This window comes from Nycticebus coucang, chromosome 7 (assembly GCF_027406575.1).
Source record: "Nycticebus coucang isolate mNycCou1 chromosome 7, mNycCou1.pri, whole genome shotgun sequence".
Lineage (NCBI taxonomy): Eukaryota > Metazoa > Chordata > Mammalia > Primates > Lorisidae > Nycticebus > Nycticebus coucang.
In genome coordinates, this window is record NC_069786.1 from 93,289,492 (window position 1) to 93,308,457 (window position 18,966).

The 18,966-nt window shown below is 38.1% G+C and overlaps 1 protein-coding gene across 2 annotated transcripts in view; it reads right to left on the reverse strand.

Annotated features, from left to right (window-relative positions):
* Positions 1–18,966, reverse strand: part of HECW2 (HECT, C2 and WW domain containing E3 ubiquitin protein ligase 2) — a 404,230-nt gene that overhangs the window by 88,438 nt on the left and 296,826 nt on the right. For both annotated transcript variants that reach the window (XM_053597578.1, XM_053597579.1), the window contains 3 exons: positions 11,538–11,688; positions 10,395–10,498; positions 9,749–9,873 (listed from right to left, as the gene is read on the reverse strand). In XM_053597578.1, coding sequence (XP_053453553.1) covers positions 9,749–9,873; positions 10,395–10,498; positions 11,538–11,688 — 380 coding nt within the window. The remainder of the gene's footprint in view (positions 1–9,748; positions 9,874–10,394; positions 10,499–11,537; positions 11,689–18,966) is intronic.

Genomic DNA, 18,966 nt, shown 5'->3' on the forward strand with positions numbered 1-18,966 from the left:
CAAAACATTCCAGGCAAATAGGACAATTCCTCTAGACTGCTACATTTCTATAAAAAACATTAGTTTTTGAATAGGAACATATATAATGTTTATGAAAAATTCTGCATACAATAGTGCACATATGTATATACATACATATAGTATATAGTTCAGGAAGGATATTTATATTCCAGTTTATAAGGAATTATGATGTGCATTCTAGTCACAGCTCTGTCATTCATGGACAGAGACAAAGAGAGCCCTTTAATTTCTGCTTCAATTTGCTCAACTGTAAAATGGAAAATAGTAACTCCCCTGCTTTCTTCATACATGTGTGACATTCAAATCCAATGAAACAAAGGATGTAAAAGTGCTTTATAGAGGTAGAAATCACTATACAAATACAGCATGAAAGTAAGTAAAAAAAAAAAAAAATGCATGGGGGAATATACTACCCTGCCTATGTTATAACCGATAAATGATAACAGTATAATTGCTTAATTGTTTTCTACTTTCAGTCATTGAAGAATTTAGACGAGCATCTACTTTCCAGTAACTGGAAAAGGGTCTCATAACCTTTGGTAAGCCCTATGCTAACCCTGGAGGATGCAGGGATGAGCAAGGCCTGATCACACAAAAAGATGAAGATGGAAAATTACCAGGGGAGGTGGAAGGAAGAAGAACTGGAGGCAGAAAGTAGCATTGGAAATATAAATATATTTCCAAAAATATTGAAAAATACTGAAACACACTGATAGAACTAGCAGAGCTAAGAACGGAAGTAATCAGACTCAAGAAACACAGAACACAGGAGATTAAGATGAGAGACTTTAGTCTTCATGGAAGCTGATGGTGGCAAAGCTGTGGATTAAGGGAAAAGAGGCATCTTTACTCTCTCTCCTAGGGTTTGGTATTCTAACTATAGCAGGGTACTTTTCTGTTTGTTTGTATATTTGCTAGAAAAAGATGGAGTAAATGGATCCGATTTTTTATCTGAAACAACGTAGATTAGGGAAGAGAAAATGGTAACTATTTTATAACATAGTCTCATGACAACATACAAAATGATTTCACCTGGGAAACTGCTGCTTGTGGACTCACAAGTAGCTGAGGGGGACTGGCAATTGTTAACAAAGTACCTTGTTTTCCTTGGGTATAATTTAAAATTATCCTTTTAACTTTTTAAAATTTTTTAATTATTATGAGTACGTAATAGTTGTATATCTTCATAGGGCATATGCCATATCTTAATATAGGCATACAATGTGAATTAATAAAATTGGGAAAATTAGAGCACCAATCACTTTAGGGATTTAACATTTTTTGTGTTTGAAACATTCCAATTCTACTAAAGTATATCCTAACATTGTTTTTTATGGTCATTTTGTTGTGCTATCAAATATTATTCATCCTATCTAATTATCCAACTATATTTTTGCACCCAATAACCACCACCACCTTATCCCCCAGCCTCTGGTAGCCATCATTCTACCTTGTGTCTCCTTGAGAGCAATTGTTTTTAATAAGTGAGAGCTTGTGAGATTTCTCTTTCTATGCTTGGCTTATTTCACTTAACATGGCAGGATTTCATTCTTTATGGGCATATAACATTCCATAGTGTACATGTACCACAATCTCCTTACCCATTCATCCATTGGTGAGCACTTAGGTTGATCACGCATCTTGGTTATTGTGAATAGTGCCACAATAAACATGGCAGTGCAGAGATGTCTTGTTATACTGAATTCCCCTCTTTTGGATATATGCCCAGCAGTGGGATCACTGGGTCACATGGTAGTTCTATTTTTAGTGTTTGTTTGTTTTTTTTTTTTATTAAATCATAGCTGTGTACATTAATGCGATCATGGGGCACCATACACTGGTTTTATAGACCGTTTGACACATTTTCATCACACTGGTTAACATAGCCTTCCTGGCATTTTCTTAGTTATTGTGTTAAGACATTTATATTCTACATTTACTAAGTTTCACACGTACACTTGTAAGATGCACTGCAGTTTTTTGAGGAATCTCCCTGCTATTCTCCATAGTTACACTAATCTACATTCCCAGCAACAGTGTATAAGGATTCCCATTTCTCAAAATCCTCGCCAGCATTCATTATTGCCTGTCTTTTTGATACAACTCATTTTAACGGGGATGAGATACTATCTCACTGTTGTTTTGATTTGCATTTCTCTGATGACTAATCTGCCGAGCATTTTTCATATACCTGTTGGCCATTTGTATGCTTTTTTTAGAGAAATGTCTGTTCACATCCTTCCCCCTTTTTAAATTAGATTGTTTATTTTGTCTTAAGAGTTATTGGAGCTCCTTCTATAGTCTAGTTATTAATCTCTTGTCAGATAAATAGTTTGCAAATATTTTCTCCCATTCTCTGGGTTGTCTCTTCACTTTGTTGATTCTTCCTTTGCTGTGCAGTTTTTAGCTTGATGTGATCACATTTATCCAATTTTGCTTTGGTTGCTTTGGGGGCATTATTCAAAAAGTCCTCACCTAGATTAATGTCCTGAAGTGTTTCTCCAATGTTTTCTTTTAATACTTTCACAGTTTCAGGCCTTAGATTTAATCTTTAATCCATTTTAATTTGTTTTGTATATGGTGAGAGAGAGAGATGGTTCTAGCTTCATTCTTCTGCATATGGAGGTTCAGTTTACTATTTATTAAAGACACTATCCTTCCCCCACTGTATGTTCTTGGCACCTTTTGTAAAAGGTAAGTTCACTGTAGATGTGAAGATTTAATTCCTGGCTCTCTATTCTAGTCCAGTGGTCTATCTGCCTGTTCTTATGTCAGTACCATGGTATGTTAGTTACTACAGTTCTGTAGTATAAATTGAAGTCCGGTAATGTTTTGTTCTTTTTGCTCAGGATGGCTTTAGCTATTCTGGGTCTTTTGTGGTTCCATATAAATTATAGAATTTTGTTTTTATTTCTGTGAAGAATGCCACTGGTATTTTGTGGGGATGGCACTGAATCTGTAGATTGCTTTGGATAATGGGACATTTTAGCAACACTGATTCTTCCAATCCATGAGCATGAAATATCTTTCCATTTCTTTGTGTCCTCTTCAATTTCTTTCATTTCTTTAGTTAAATGTATTCCTAGGTATTTTATTTTATTTGTAATTTTATTCACTATTGTAAACAGGATTACTTTCTTGGTTTCTTTTCCAAATTGTTTACTGTTGATATATAGAAATGCTACTGATTTTGTATGTCATTTTACTGTATTTGTCTATTTGTTCTAATAGTTTTTAGGTAAAGTCTTTAGGTTTCCCTAAATAGATGTCATATCTCATGGGACAAGTGGACTGCAAAAAAATTAAATATACGATCTTTTAAAAAGATCATATTGTCTTCAAAGAAGGATAATTTAATTTCTTCCTTTCCAGTTTGGATGTCCCCTCCTTTTTTTCTTATTTTAATGCTTTAAAACTTCCATTACTATATTGAATTAACAATGGTGAAAGTGGGCATTCTTGTCTTATTCCAGATCTTAGAGAAAAGGCTTTCAGTTTTTCCCCATTCGTTATGATACTAGCTGTGGGTTTGTCATATATGGCTTTTTCATGTTGAGGTAAGTTCATTTTATACCAAATTTTTAAGCATTTTTATCATGAAGGGATGTTACATTTATTGATTATTTTTCAGCATCAATAAAAATAATCATATGGTTTTAGTCCTTTATTCCATTGATAAGATGTTTCACATTGATTGATTTGCATATATTGAACCACCCTTGCATCCCTGGGATAAATTCCACTTGCTCATGATGAATGAAAAGTTTTCTTTTTAGTTATTCCCTTTCTATTCTAAAACTCCCTTTCCCAGCTTCCCTGTTGGCTATTTCTCATCTTCCCAGCAAGAAATAAACATTGCATAGTCAAGTGAGTAAAAAACTGAGTTTCTTTAGTGGAATCTTGTTGAATAACACTCTTTAGAGCTTTAATTTATTTTGTTTGGTTAAGTGAAATTTAAGAAGAGAAAAATGTTGAGAGGAATTGAGGGGTTAGTTATTCCCGGTATTATTGGAGGGAAATTTTAACTTATTAACAAAACTAACTATAAGTGATTATCTATTTTGTAACAGAAGGAATTCCTGAATATTAAGAATATACTTATAAATTTTGTAGTAATATTTTCTTCATTAAGTACTAAGAAATTTAAATGATGGAATTAATGCATTTTTCTCATTAAAAGCTACAGTAATAGTTATTTGACATGTCTATTGGAAAATTATCCAAATAAATAAAATGAAATACTTTTATATATGGCACTAATTGGACAAATACAGGCATACCACCTATTAAAGACTTGGCATGAATAACTAAATCTTGAGCTACCAGGAGAAATAGTTTATTTTGGACAATTTTGAAAGAAATCTGATCACAACCAGCAGAGGGCGGTAGAATAATTCTTAAAGCAACCATAATGCAAAAAAGGAGGAAAAAAAAAAAACCAATTTTTTTCTCAAGTTTTCCTTTGGAGTTATGATAACCATACATCTATTTTCTTCTTTTCAATAAAGAAATTAGATGTAATGGCTACATATAATCTATTTTCCATGACTATCTTTCAACATAAACTGCTACCTTCAAATTATAAAAAAACAAATAAGGAAAACTTCTAAATATATTCCTTTTGCATATTGAACATTTCAGTAATAGAATAGGTAATCTACTGAAACAGCTACAGATCATAAATAATCCAAGAAAAAAATCTAGACAATAAATCTTAAAATAGATCAAATAAAAGTTTGTTTTGTAACATTGCTGCTGATCTAGGAAACAGAAGAAATTCCAGTAAGAAATGTCCTTTAAAAAGAATTTTCACAGTGTAACCTGGTTTCTTGTGCCCTCAACGATAAAATAATAATAATAATTTTCAGGCTCTGTGGATCACACATGTAATCCCAGCACTTTGGGAAGCCGAAGCAGGTGGAGCTCAGGAGCTCAAGACCAGCCTGAGCAAGAGTGACACCCCATCCCTATAAAAATAGAAAAACTAGCTGGATGCTGTGGTTGGCACCTGCAGTCCCACCTACTTGGGAGGCTGAGGCAAGAGGATCACTTGAGGTTGGGATCCCCCAGGACTTTGAGGTTGCTGGGAGCTATAATGCACAGGGCAACAGAGACTGTCTCCAAAAATATATATATTTTCTTAGTCATCTCCATTAATTCATAACTTGAGACCTTTAGCAAGAAAAACCCACTTTAATGTCTACCATATATAAGAGTCAGGGAAATAAGACTTCCTAAACCCACAGAATTTAAATCTTACAGAAATGTACAGATGCACAACACAGATCATCTTTTTAACAAGTATGAAGACAGTTCAGATGGAGGAAGAAAAACTCTAAAGTACTTTAAAAATAATTTTCTTTTTTGAGACAGTCTCACTTTTTGCCCTGAGTAAAGTGCTGTAGCATCATAGCTCACAGCAACCTCAGTCTCTTGGGCTCAAGCAATCCTCTTGCCTCAGCCTCCTAGAGTAGCTGGGACTACAGGCATCTGCACAACACCAAGCTAGGTTTAGAGATAGGGTCTGTCTCCTGCTCAGGCTGTTCTCAAACTCCTGAGCTCAAGCAATCCACCCATCTCGGCCTTCCAGACTGCTAGGATTACACAGGTGTGAACCACCACGCTTAGCCTCTAAAAAGAATATTTTGAAATCAAGATAGGATATCCAGCAAAAGAAATTCTAAAATCAAACCCAACTAAAGAAAAAGGAAACACGACAATAACATGAAAACAAAGTAAGTGAAACAAATCTGTAAGCTGTTTTTTAACAGTATTTTCATACCGTTAAAACACATTAGTTGTCAAGAGTCCAGATGAGTTATAGTTGTGACAAAGGCAGTGAGTTTATCTAATATAATGTATCTTTATACTAGGAGTTCCCAAATTATAGGCCACAGACCAATTGCATCAGAATCACTTAAGGGACCTAAAACAATACAAAACAAAAAGAAACACCTGGGATGCACTCCAGGCATACTGAACCAGAATCTCTTAAGATTTGAGAATCAAGAGTATGCATTTATTTTTAAAAAGTCTATTAAGTCTAAAAACTACAGACCTCAACCATTACCCAATGATAATCCAGCCTCTACTTGAAACACTCCAGTGATGTGTATATAAAATTGTATCAAAGATGGTAGGCCATACAGAGAGGTAGAACTTGGTGCTTAGCGATGTCATTGGTAGCTTTAAATTGATTTTAATGGGAGCAGACTATAGAAACCAGGAAATGAGAAACCAGGGCTTGATTTCTTGTTTTGTGGGATATTTAGACAAAGGTGGGAAAACTATAAGCCCAAGGGCCAGCTATCGGTGTTTATAAAGGAAACTTCATCGGAACCTCACTAGCTCATCTGTGTACAGGTTGTCCTTATTGTGAAAGCCTAAAATATTTATTCTCTGGCCTTTTACAAAAAGATTTGCTTTATTTCTCCCAACTTACCGTCCAGACTTAAGAAGTTAATGGAGAAATAGAATGCTAAAAATGCAGAAATTTAAACTGTATTGTTACATTGTAAATGGCATACACACAAAATGAAGAAATATAAGTTTAGTATTCAAAAACTATTACAGCTAGAGTTGGCCACTGCCCTCCACTGACCATCCCCCTAAGTTGACCTAACTTTCACAGACTGGACATGTACCATGTACGTATCAGTACAGAGGCTAAGTTCCTTATGTTGACCATCTCTGTGGGTTGACCAGTTTGTTACAGTCCCTTGGGTGTTCAACTTACAGAGGCTCACCTGGTATTTGTTTTATCAAAGAAGGTATTGACCTCATTGACAAAGGAGTGTAAAGCTCCAACATGTCTCCTTCATTCACTGTTGTCTTACTCGTTAACACTAGCAAAAATATTCCTGTTGGGACTATACTTGTGCATCAGTTAAAGAGAATCATCAGATTATATTTTGCTGTTTGGCTGGCTACTCACACAACAGCTCAGAAAAAAAAATCAACAAAAGCATTTACTATTAATGTAAATTATATGGTATGCATCCTCTATATCAGAAAACTTTATAATGAATATATACATGTGAAATATTTAGCTCACATCTATACATGTGTATATATATGTACCTGTGTGTATGTATCTTACATTTTGTAATATGCAAATCATGCTTGGCTTTTGCAGTTATAATGTGATTTGTATCCATCTTTTTGTTATTGGCATACATTGACTATTGCAATTTTAATACAGTCTTTTCCTTCCTTACAATGTGTATACATATTGTGGCACCTCTGTACATCCCACATGCATCCACTTGTCACCATCTCCACTGCACTAGTCCAAGCCACTTCCGTGCTCCCTGCAGGGCCTTTCTGTTTGTCTCTCTCATGCCAGTCCTGCCATCTAAAACCCATTCTTCACATAGCAACCAAAAGGAACTTTAAAAATCTAAATTACTCCCCCATAGGAAACTCTTTTAAAATAAAATCCCTTTAGAATAAAGCCCCAATGCCTTGGCAGTTCACACGAGCCCTGCATTCTACAGCCTGCTCACATCTCTAACTTTATTTTGTACCACATCCAACTCACTCCTGCCCTCCAGCCTCTGCTCTGTCTTGGCAAGGAAGGTTCCATTCCCAGACCTTTGCCTCACCAGCTTCTTGGCACTTTATAACAGCTTGACTGTGGTTGCCTTGGAGAGGCGTTCCCATCCACCTGATCTAAAATAGCACCTCCTGCACCTCAGCCCACATCACTCTATGCCAGTGTATTTTTTTCAGTTGCCTTATGTCACATTCACCATTTGCATTATCTTTTCATTCACTATATTTATCTATATTCCACCCTGTCTGTTTTATTTGCCACTCAATCTCCCTCATCTAGAATGCACCAGGGAAATCACAAGTTCTTGGTAAATACTGGTTAAATGAGTGCATGAACAAACAGACACCAAAGGGAAGCTTGCGCTATCCTGCGATAGCATGGCACTTTCTGTGTTCTCATGACAGCTCTAAATGCTAGCCCATTTTTCCTCCTATGAAAGGCTGTCACCTCTTAGAATTGTTCCATATATGAGTTTAGGTTTGTATAACCTCGCTTCCGTCTACTGTTCCAGGCTTAATTCCCACTTTCGCTAGTTTTCTAGCTCTAGCAATACCACACTGCTCTACAGTACAAATAATCCAGTTTCAGCACTTCTGCAGTAACTAATCAACACAGCCCTCTAGCTTCATGAATCTCTTGTTTTGCAAATGCTGCTCCTTCTACTAGGGACACTCTTGCCCATCTTGTTTCTAGGGCAAGCTCCTATTCAGCCTTTAAAACTCATCTCAAAGGCAAACTTATCTAGGGTGCCTTTGCATGTGTCTTCGGAATTAATCAGTCACTCAAGTAGCACACCTTCTATAGCCTTCCATTACTGCACTTGTAACTCTGGTCATAGAATTGTAATGTGTGTTTTGTAGTCTGGGATGCCAGGGCCCACAATTGCTGTCATCGTTACATCTCTAGAACCTAGCTCGGTGCCTAGTAGGTAACAGCACAACAGAGAACCCACATATTGTTGCCTAATTGAATGCATGTGAGTCTAATCTGCTTGCATGATCTATGAAGATGGTTAGCATGTTAGTCATTGCTCTCCCTCCTCCCAAGTCTGCTCTCTTTCAAGCTAAACCTGTAAAGTAAGAGATAATAGTGAGTAAAGGTAGACAGATGCTTTATGCTTTGCTTTATAAGTGTAAACTCATAAAGCAAAGCTAATGAAGTCAGGCAGAAATGTATTAAGTCTCTAAATATGTACATACTAATTATCTCCCAACAACTGCTAGTGATATGACCATACTGACTTCTATTCTTCCCTGCGACCTACTCTCATTTTCCTAAATGTATGATACAAATCATTGAATTCAGTATGTTCTCCTGTTATTATTAACTATATACGGTTATTCATCGCTTACCTACTATTATTACTACTAACTTATAAGCTGAGAAAGAATCAACTTCTTCAGTTTCTGTTTTATCTATTTAAGACCCAAATCTCTGCCCATGATTCCTCTCATGCGGGATCCTTCTTCTCCCTTTTCTTATCTCCAAGTCCAGGCTGCTACCAGCACATGCCTTGATAAATGAATTTTATCCAGCTGGACTTCTGTGGCCACTGTTTACCTGGTTCTGGGTCACCCCATGTGCAGCCAAGGCACACTTCCTCTAATTCATATCTTCAGTAAGCCATTCCTTCAGCCCTCAGAGACCTACAGAGTAATCCTCCTGTTATGATCTGAATGTTGTGTCCTCTCAAATTTTTATGTTGAAATCTAATTGTTGATATGATCATATTAGGAGGCAGGGGTAGGAGGTGACCTCAGAGGTGATTAGGAATTAGTGCCCTTATAAAAGAGGCCTGAGAGAGAGCCCTGGACGCCTTTCCCAGGGAGGGAGCCCATGAAGATGTGGGGAGACTATAGCCAACAAGACAGGCCTTCACCAGACACTGAATCTGCTGGTACTTTGGTGTCAGCCTTCCCAGACTCCAGACCTGTGATAAATAAATGTCTGTTGTTTATAAGTCTCAGTTCATGGTACTTTGAACTCATGGGGCTCATGGTCTGAGCCCCAAGGACTCAGACTGTTTGGACTAAAACATACGCTGTCAACACAAAGCTTGGGACACACACAGTGCTCAGGAAAGACTGGCCATGATCGTTCTTATTATTATTACATACATAATAATATGGCCTGTTGCTTTTTCCATCATATTCCTTCAGATTTGCTACTCACAGGGTTAGAATGCAGCACGGTGAAGAACTCTGGGCTGATGAGGAACTTCACGGGAGGAGACTGTAACAGCAACGTGAGCCTGGATCTGGAGGTAGAGTGAGGCAGGACGTTCTCCCGTCGGAAATCTAGACAAGATAGATCAATAAGCCTTCAGGGAAATCTTTCTGTGAGTTGCAAGCAATCTATCCACTTTGCTCTATATTTCAAAAGAACCAAAGAATACCTATATAGTTTGCTATCAATTGAATCCCTCTACTACTTTCTTTGCTACAAATCCATTCATAAAACCCTACTGTTCTTAATAACCCTAAGACGGAATTGGATCATATTTCTAGTCACTACTAACATTTTAATGCATCCTGAGATTTTCTTAAATGATCAGATGCTTTTTCCTCTATCCCACCGATCTAAAGATTAAAGTAATTCATATTCTGATACATGTTTGGTTTTGTGATTCTTTTCTTAGTACTAATAAAAAAAAATCAAAGATCCGAAGAAGATTCTGTTGAATTTTGCTTTTTGAGTCAGATTACCAGATCTTAGTGAAGATCAAAAGCTCTTTAAAAGAAAACCCTAATGCCTTGGGTAGTCTTACTTATTTCTTCTCCACTTTTATGATATTACAGAAACAAACAAAGGCTCTTACCTGCACTAGCTTGGTGAAAGTCAGCGTCTTCCCCTGCCCCATCAAGAGCATTAGTATTTTCCTCAGGCCTCTCATTGGTCATGGTTCTGCGGATACTCTGATATCTAAAATCGTGAGCCTAGAGTTACATTCCAGTGGCGTCTAAAAGGTGGGGCTCCACTGCTCCCCCAGGGCCCAGAGCTTTTCACTGTCTCCTCAGTCTCAATCGCTTTCTCCCCAGAGCCCTATTCCCTGACCTTTAGGGTGGGTCATCTGTTTAAGTAAATCACATTGCATTAAATTTCTTCTGTCCATTGTTTGTGGAACATCTGCCTGACAAATTAATAATACTACAAATGTTTTGTGGCCATTAATCAACAAAAACTAAATTTCTAAATTCTTAAAGGAAAGAAAAACAACTTTATGTTCTATAGCAAATCCCCTCCCTCCCTCCCTCCCTTCCTTCCTTCCTTCCTTCCTTCCTTCCTTCTTTTGACAGAGTCTCTCTCTGTTGCCTGGGTTAGAGTGCTGGGGTGTCAGCCTAGTTTACAGCAACCTCAAACACCTGGGTGCAAGTGATCCTCCTGCCTCAGCCTCCCTAGTAGCTAAGACTACAGGTGCCACAATGCCTGGCTAATTTTTCTATTTTTAGTAGAGACAGGGTCTTGCTCTTGTTCAGGCTGGTCTCAAATTCCTGAGCTCAAGGGATCCTCCTACTTTAGCTTCCCAGAGTGCTAGGATTAGAGGCATAAGCCACTGCACCCAGCCACAGAAATTAATTCTTGAAAAATTAAAACTGATTTTAAAGCTTAGGTAGATAATAAAGATACATCACAAATGAATATTCTAGAAATAGAAAGAATATCTGGCTTATACAAATTATAAACGTATATGTTCTGTTTTACAAAAAATTAATGCCTTGGGTTGACTAAAGGGATCATCTTTACTTATTTCCTCTTTAGTTTCCAGACAAGGTATGTATGGGGGTGTTATTTTTTTAATCAAGAGAAGTCCAATTTAGACTAGAAATCAAAAGAGGTAATAGCTACACCTTAATAACAGGACACACAAAGATGAAAGAGACACCCTGTCTTCTACTTTGTACCATGTAAAAATTAGCCTGACCACAACACAGAAAAATGACAGCAAAATGCCCATCCTCACCGCCGGTTCAGCTGCTCCATCTGCTGTATGGAGTTAGATCTCTGCAGCACCTGTGGGGCTGGGGGAGCTGTTGGTCGCTGCCACGTTGTGGTTCTGTTTACATGGTCCACATAGAAGATTCTGCCGTGGCTGTCAATGCGCGCTTCCCAGTCTAAAAAGTAATAAGGCATGGAGAGGGATAAGGAGGAGGAGCTGAGGCTATTAATGTGGCTCATTAAGTTCAACATGTGTTTTCTCTCTCTGACATGCTACAATCTGGGACTAATATTATAACATACACTTCACTGTATAATCTGGCACTGCCCTCTCCTCCATTCCAGAATCTGGTGACCACTTATGAAGCCTATCCTGTACATACAACACCAGTCCCTAAGCAATCTTTAAATGTAGAGAAGTGTTCCCAAGCTGCCTGCGATGCTCACCTTCCAAGTATAAGTGCCAGCAGTTTAGAAACATGTGACGCTGACATCTTAATACTTCAGAAATTCACATCAAAATTGGCATTGATGCCTATTTTCACCAAAAATGGAGGAGTTTTCTCTGTTTGTCTACATTAAATAAAGATTGATGGCTGGAAACTTCTGTGTGTATATTTAAATACCACTGTAGTAAATTTAGTCTTCAGAAGAAGAATAACTAATGCTAGCCTAGTGATCAAACACTATCATTATTTTCAAATTTCCTTTAGCACTTTCCCAAAGACAAATGCATTTTCAGAGCAAGGGAAATTTCTTGCCTCCAACCTCAGACATATATTATGTTCTAAAATATTATTTAATTTTAAGAGATTGCATTGGTTAGATGTGCTAAATCTTTGTAAACAAATATGAAGTGCGTGTTCAGGAAAAACAGAAAGCAGACTGGTCTTTAGAGCTAGACATCCCACTTTAGGGACTCTCCAAAATGCCATTCCCCTATTATAATCTCCAGAACATAAGCTGATCTTTGCAAAAGGCAAAATTTTGAAACTTATTGCAGTGAGGAAGGATAATTTATGCAGGAAACATGAAAAACAGCAAGAATCTATTCTCTAACAAGAAAACTCTTTATACATTTATATTTCTGTGTGTGTAATTTTTTTACATTTATTTACTTTCTCCTGAGTAGGCCAATGATCTCAAAACTCTCCATGTGATGACAATGGCAGACCACCTATGGCATTTGCTCAGAACTTCAAGCAGTCCAACAAAGTCCTTAGGGTTGGAAAGACCCACGTGATAGTTCCCAGCCTCCCAAGACCATCATGGGGCGTTGTCACCTCAGCTGGTAGTGAAAAAAATATATTTTGTTGATCTCAGCACATTGTAATTTATGACTAATGACAAGAGAAAGAAAAACTGGGCTGAAGAAAAGCACCACATGGACAATAAATAATTCAATGCTACTCCTGCTCCAAGGTAACACAGACTCGTAAAGAACCAGCCTGCCAAATCTGAATTCCATCAGCAGGATATTTCCAAAAGTCCTTATGCCTAGCCTGTGACATACTGACAAACAGTAAGTACTAAGGCATCTTTGGGAACTATTTTTCAAAACCCTTTGATCTATTCCATTGTTTTGCTCTGTTCCTTGCATGCTTTTCCATCTCAAAGATTTTGAAAACCAACAGGATAATTGGAGCTTACATATGTCATTCCTTCCTTCAAGAAAATTTACAATAGCTCTAAATTTAAAATATGTAGAGTAGGTAAATTAGAGATTAAAAAAAAAAAAGAACAGATATCATCTAAAGCAGTGGTTCTCAACCTTCCTAATGCCACAGCCCTTTAATACAGTTCCTGTGGGTCACGACCCACTGGTTGAGAACCACCGATCTAAAAGAAGCAGAGAAAGTAGATGCTGCCAAGCTCTTAAAATTTGGTTATTACTAAAATTTGGCTCTAAATTTTCTGGCAGTTAAGGCAAAAAAGAAAATACATGGTTGCATACTTTCCATTTTCTGACCAAAAAAAGTAAAAATGAAAAAAATCTTTAAAGAGCTTTTTCCTGGAATTAACTAAATAAAAATTCCCCAATGAAGATGTGTATGTGGTCTGTTTGAGGGACATATGGGTAGCAAAATGGGAGATCAAGGAGATCACCAAATAAATATAATTACCACTGAGCCTTGCACATAGCATGTTATGAATGAACCAATGATTTAAAATGACAGAAAGCCACACAAAAAGAATGATTCTTATATGAACATCTTCTACAAAGGTCAGGAATATCCTTAATTTGTAGTTCAGTGAAGATATTTCTATGTGCAACGGGAAGAGCAACAACAACAACAAAATGACCAAAAATTTGCTTTCTAAGAACATGGGATATTGAATGCACATGAAAATTATCCCTATTAAATATCATATCTTCCAACTGACATTGTTACTTTACTCTCCATAAAAAGAAATTCTATACTGTTGATTTCAAATGGATGCTTAGCACTGGTTCAAGAAACACTGCGATTATTACTGGCTTATTCATCAACTAAATGTCCACTCTCACCCAAGCAGTCAATACTCCTTCATCCAGGAAAAGGCAGAAGAAGTGCCGCAGGAAGGGCCGCTCTCTGTCATATCTATCAAAGCTACTTGGAAGGGTACAACTGCTCTAATATCTTACATGTCTTTATATTGGGCTCCGCTTGTTCTTGGCACAAGAAAGCATACGAGAACTCGTTTCACAGCATCAAAGTTTCTTTCAGATAAACAATATTAAAATCAGACAGGCAGGGTTAAAAGACCAGGATCCTAACATTTACTTCTTCGTTGTGACACTGAAAAACAGGGTAATAATATGAGTGCAGGCTCGACTGTAGTCCAGTGGTTAGGGCGCCAGCCACATACACCCAGGCTGGCAGGTTCGAACTTGACCCAGGCCTGTTAAACAACAATGACAACTGCAACAAAAAAATAGCTGGGTGTTGTGGCAGACACCTGTAGTCCCAGTTACTTGGGAGGCTGAGGCAAGAGAATAGCTTAAGCCCAAGAGTTTGAGGTTGCTGTGAGCTGTGATGCCACAGCACTCTACCAAGGATGACATAGTGAGACTCTGTCTCAAATAAATAAATAAATAAACAAACAAATAAAAATAACCCGAGTGCAGTAAGACTGAGACAATACGTTTTCGGGGAGTGGAGGGGTTGGTGGGTGTGTGTGTGTGTGCACAGGCATGTGTAGAAGGCCTGGTTTTTGGCCATAGCTTGTCACGTCTTTCTATATGACCTTCAAAAAAATCACTATACCTCCATGGACCACTGTTTTGAAAAATAAGAGGACAGAATCAAACATTTTCTAAGGTCCCTTCCAGTTCTAAAATTCTATGAATCTCTGGAATCATGGCCCATTTTATAAGGACTGAGCAGCATCTTGGCAACATCTTACATCACACCTAAAACTTCCAAACTAAATCTAATTAAGCCTTACAGGGTCAGGAGCTTTGAGGCCCTGAGGCGAGGGGCTCTGGAAACACCTGCCAATTCTAGGTTACCCGTGGCAACTCCAAAATGATCTGTTGTGTATACTGGTGTTCCACATAATATTTCATTTGCATAAAGAGCTTCATGGCAATAATAAAGTTTGAAAACTACTACTCAATGTTTCTCAAGGCCGGCAGCTCTCTGACAACATGTGCAGATTCACATGGAGGATCAATAAAAATGTCATTCCTAGGACACGCGCCAGGTCTTCAGAACAGACCATCTGAAGCTAGGATTCAGTTACTTACATTTTCAGCAACCTGCCCAGGTGATTTCTAGACACACTAAAATTTGAGGAACACTGGTAAAAACTTAAAAGAGTAGCTAATTTTCTGGTCAAACTCATGGAGCAAATGCTAGATTTCTCAGAGGTCATGAAGTGCGGGCTCATAAGAAACTAACCTTCAGCCTCAATATCCCAAACTGGACTCTTAGACATGGTAAGAATTAAATCTAATCAGGTCCCTTTAAGTGGCTTGACAATGGGGAAGAGAGCATTAGGAAACGTGTGAAACTATTCCATAAGGTTTCTGTCATGGCATTTGTCTCCTAGGCAGGGCACAGAAGCAGATAGAAGAGATGAGGGCATAGAATCTCTCAGTTTTTAGAACCTACATATATGGGAAGGGGACTGGGTGTCCCTTTGATCCCCCTGGTCATCTCATCACTCCTTTGGATGCTCTTGGTCTCCAGTGGCCCACCTGATGGGGATCAGATGAGACAGGAATACGTCTTGGTGAAGGCTGAGATTGGGAGGAAAGTCAATGACTAAACACAATGAATTATACATGTCCCACGTGAGCCAAGGGACACAGGCGACTGTGAGTGGGGGGTTGGTGTGGGTATCATTGCATTTAGTAAAATCCCACACCTGAATGTTGTGAATTAAATTTATAAATGACTATAAAATCATCATTACAGCAGATATCTTCACCAAAACACAAGATGATAAAGGTATAATGAACTAAAGGTACTTTCAAGGAAATTATAAGTTTTGTGATAGATGAAAAATTAAAAAATTATTTTAATTAAAAATAAAAGATTATTTTTTCTTATTTCAGCACTCGAAGAAGTATGATTCCATTTGTACAAAGTATAAAAGTAAGCTAAACTTATCTATAATTTTGACAGTCAGGACAGTAGGCCTCCTTCCCCATCTGGAGTCAGAGTCCATGATTAGAAGGGGGCAGCAGGCAAACTTCCAGGTGCTAGTGATGTGGCGCTGACAGCACCGGTGTGTTCCAGGGAGCACTTACAACAGCTGAATGTGCTCTTTCCTGCTATCTATATTGTATTTGAAACACAATTTTTTAAAAGTCAAGTTGTTGTTGTATATTTTATACTTTAATCTTCAATTTTAAGAAAGTATTATAGCTTTTTATGTTAAAAGTATCCCTCATGACTAAATTTTAAGTTCCAAAGAATAAGGGCCCCTCACCCTGTAGTAGAAACTCTAAGTTTAGATTAATTACACTTTACAGGTTCATTATGTACTTTTAGGCCCTCACTTTAAAGGATGCTTTAATAATGAAAGTATATAATTACAAAAAATGATAAATGTTTCCTTAAGTTTTCCAGGCCCATTCTTTTAAACACATCGCATAAGTAATAGACTAGTCTTAACACTACGGTGATGTCCTGGGGTCCTGTCAGAGTCCACCCTGCTCAGCCAGAATCTATTCCTATTCCTAGAAAACCTACCCTTTGTGGGGGGAAATGTTGTCTCTAGTGCAGCAATGGGTTAAGCCACAATTACATTAGAGTCAGTAAGAAAAAAAATAAAATAGTTTTTCAGAATGGACTGGGTTGGCCATTCTTTTTTCACTCTTCTTAATGCAAAAAACCAAGATTTGTCATGCTGAGAGTGTTCTAATGGGCTTCAGCCTTGAACTACCTCTGGCTGCCAGCGTCATCAGTGAAGGAGAAGATACAGAAAGTTCTTGAGACACTCTGTGCACATTCAAGTTCAAGCTACTTTCTTAGAAGGCTTTCAACATTGTTATGCCACCTCCGGTGCTGGGGCTTTCTTATTTTCCAAGTCATTAGAACATCTCTCAAACAGTGGTTGGGGTTACATGGTCCCCAGGGTCACCCAAGGCAAGAGTGAGATTTTGAGAACCAACTGGTAAATCACCATCCCCACTGGGCAGCCTTAGTAGTAAGTCCAAGATGTGTTCCCTGATCCTGAGACAGGAGGTGTAAGACTGGAAGAAGCAGCAAATGAACAAGGAAAACCCTGTCATCCTCCAATGATCACCTCAATCACCAATTTGCAAGTTGCTTTACATGCAAAGATATAAAGCAGATACGTAGGCTACCACAGGACCAGCTTCAAGACTGAAGCTGCAGAGCCAGGGGACACCACTGGATCCCTGTACTTGAGTTTTCAAATCTGCAGAAAGAAGCTCGAGTTTGCTGGGCAGTTTCCTCACTGTATATTAGTAAACAAGTATTTTTTAAGGTGAAAATAAGCAAAACTAAAAACAACAATAATGATGATAAGGAAAAAGAAAAAGAATGAATGAAGAATGGGGCCACAGAAGCCCAAAGTACACTGACCCAAGGTGCAGCTGAGACAGAGCAAACCTATCTGGGCCACACAATGTTGGTTCACGGGCCTTGTATAGTGGAAGGGCCTTCTGTGTAAACTATCTGAAGAAAAGAAAGCTGAGCGCTTTGGGGCCTTTCTCGGCCTGATCTCAAGCATAACCACATAAAGTAGTTTCAGTGAAACCCCAAGCCTCTGACTTAAGGTATTGCTAGAGTCCAATAAGTAACATATCCCAGCACAAGCCACCCTCTGCCTAAACCCAAACTTTCAGAATTAACATTCAGGTACCCACACCATAGTCCATTCCAAGTCCAATCTTAGATCAAAATGCCTGATAGGAGGGAGGGAATATTTGAGACTGTCTCAACTTTTACTAGTACGGGATCTTAAGCAAGTTACTTTATCTGGGCTTCAGTTTTTCACCTGCAAAGGAAGCAGAGTAGCTGACTTCTATGCATCAATCTACAGAATGTAGATAAGACTTATTTAGTTGATCTCGCAAAATTATTATAAAAATTATTATTAGAAAATAATTGGAAAACAGCATGTAAAAGTGCTTTGTACAGTGTAAAGTACTACACACATTTGAGTGGTATACCTAGTTAGCCTCAAAATAATTCAGCCAGGTTATTTAAGAAATAAACCAATCTGCACACTCCAGTTAGAGTCCTCTGAGCTGAGCTTCAGAAGGCCTAAAACACTGCAGAATGCAGATGCCTCAGCTCTTAGCCAGCAGCATGGCTTGAGATGGCAGCAAAGTTGCCCTGTTACGAAAGGAAATCAGGTACCTGGCTGGGGTGGGGCCAGACAGCTAGCAGGGGCAGCCCAGTGATTGAACAGACGGTCAAAAGGATGAGATACATATGGGAACAGAATTAAGCAGTATCAGGTATGCTCAAACCATAATCTGTAATCCATCCATGATCATATATACCTGCAAATTTGCAAGGTGCTTGGTCATACAATACATGTGCATGTTTGCGTGTGTGTATTTAACATATACATATTTTTAGACGGAGACAGCTTTAGTTCTGAGGTTTTTAAAATATAAAAGTGCTGGTTACAGTTCACCGAAAATGTTATTGATTGAGTGTTAAATAAATTACTACAGAGAAGTCTTTCTCAGAGGCCATTATTAGAATTCCGGATGGGCAATTCTTCCTTGTGTCAGACTGCGCCACCTTTGCAGGATGTTCGGCAACTCTTCCTCCACTCACCAAAGGCCAATAGCACCCTCAAACATTGTTAGAAGGAAAGACACTCCCACAAACTCCAGAAGACCCCTGGGGGTAGCACCCCCTCCATACACCACCAACACTGAAAACCTCTGTATTAAAGAGAACATGTCTCGAGAATTTTCCTCCTGGTCATCTGTTACTCTTTAAATAGAAAATATACTTAGTTGGCTTTTGCTTTGGATA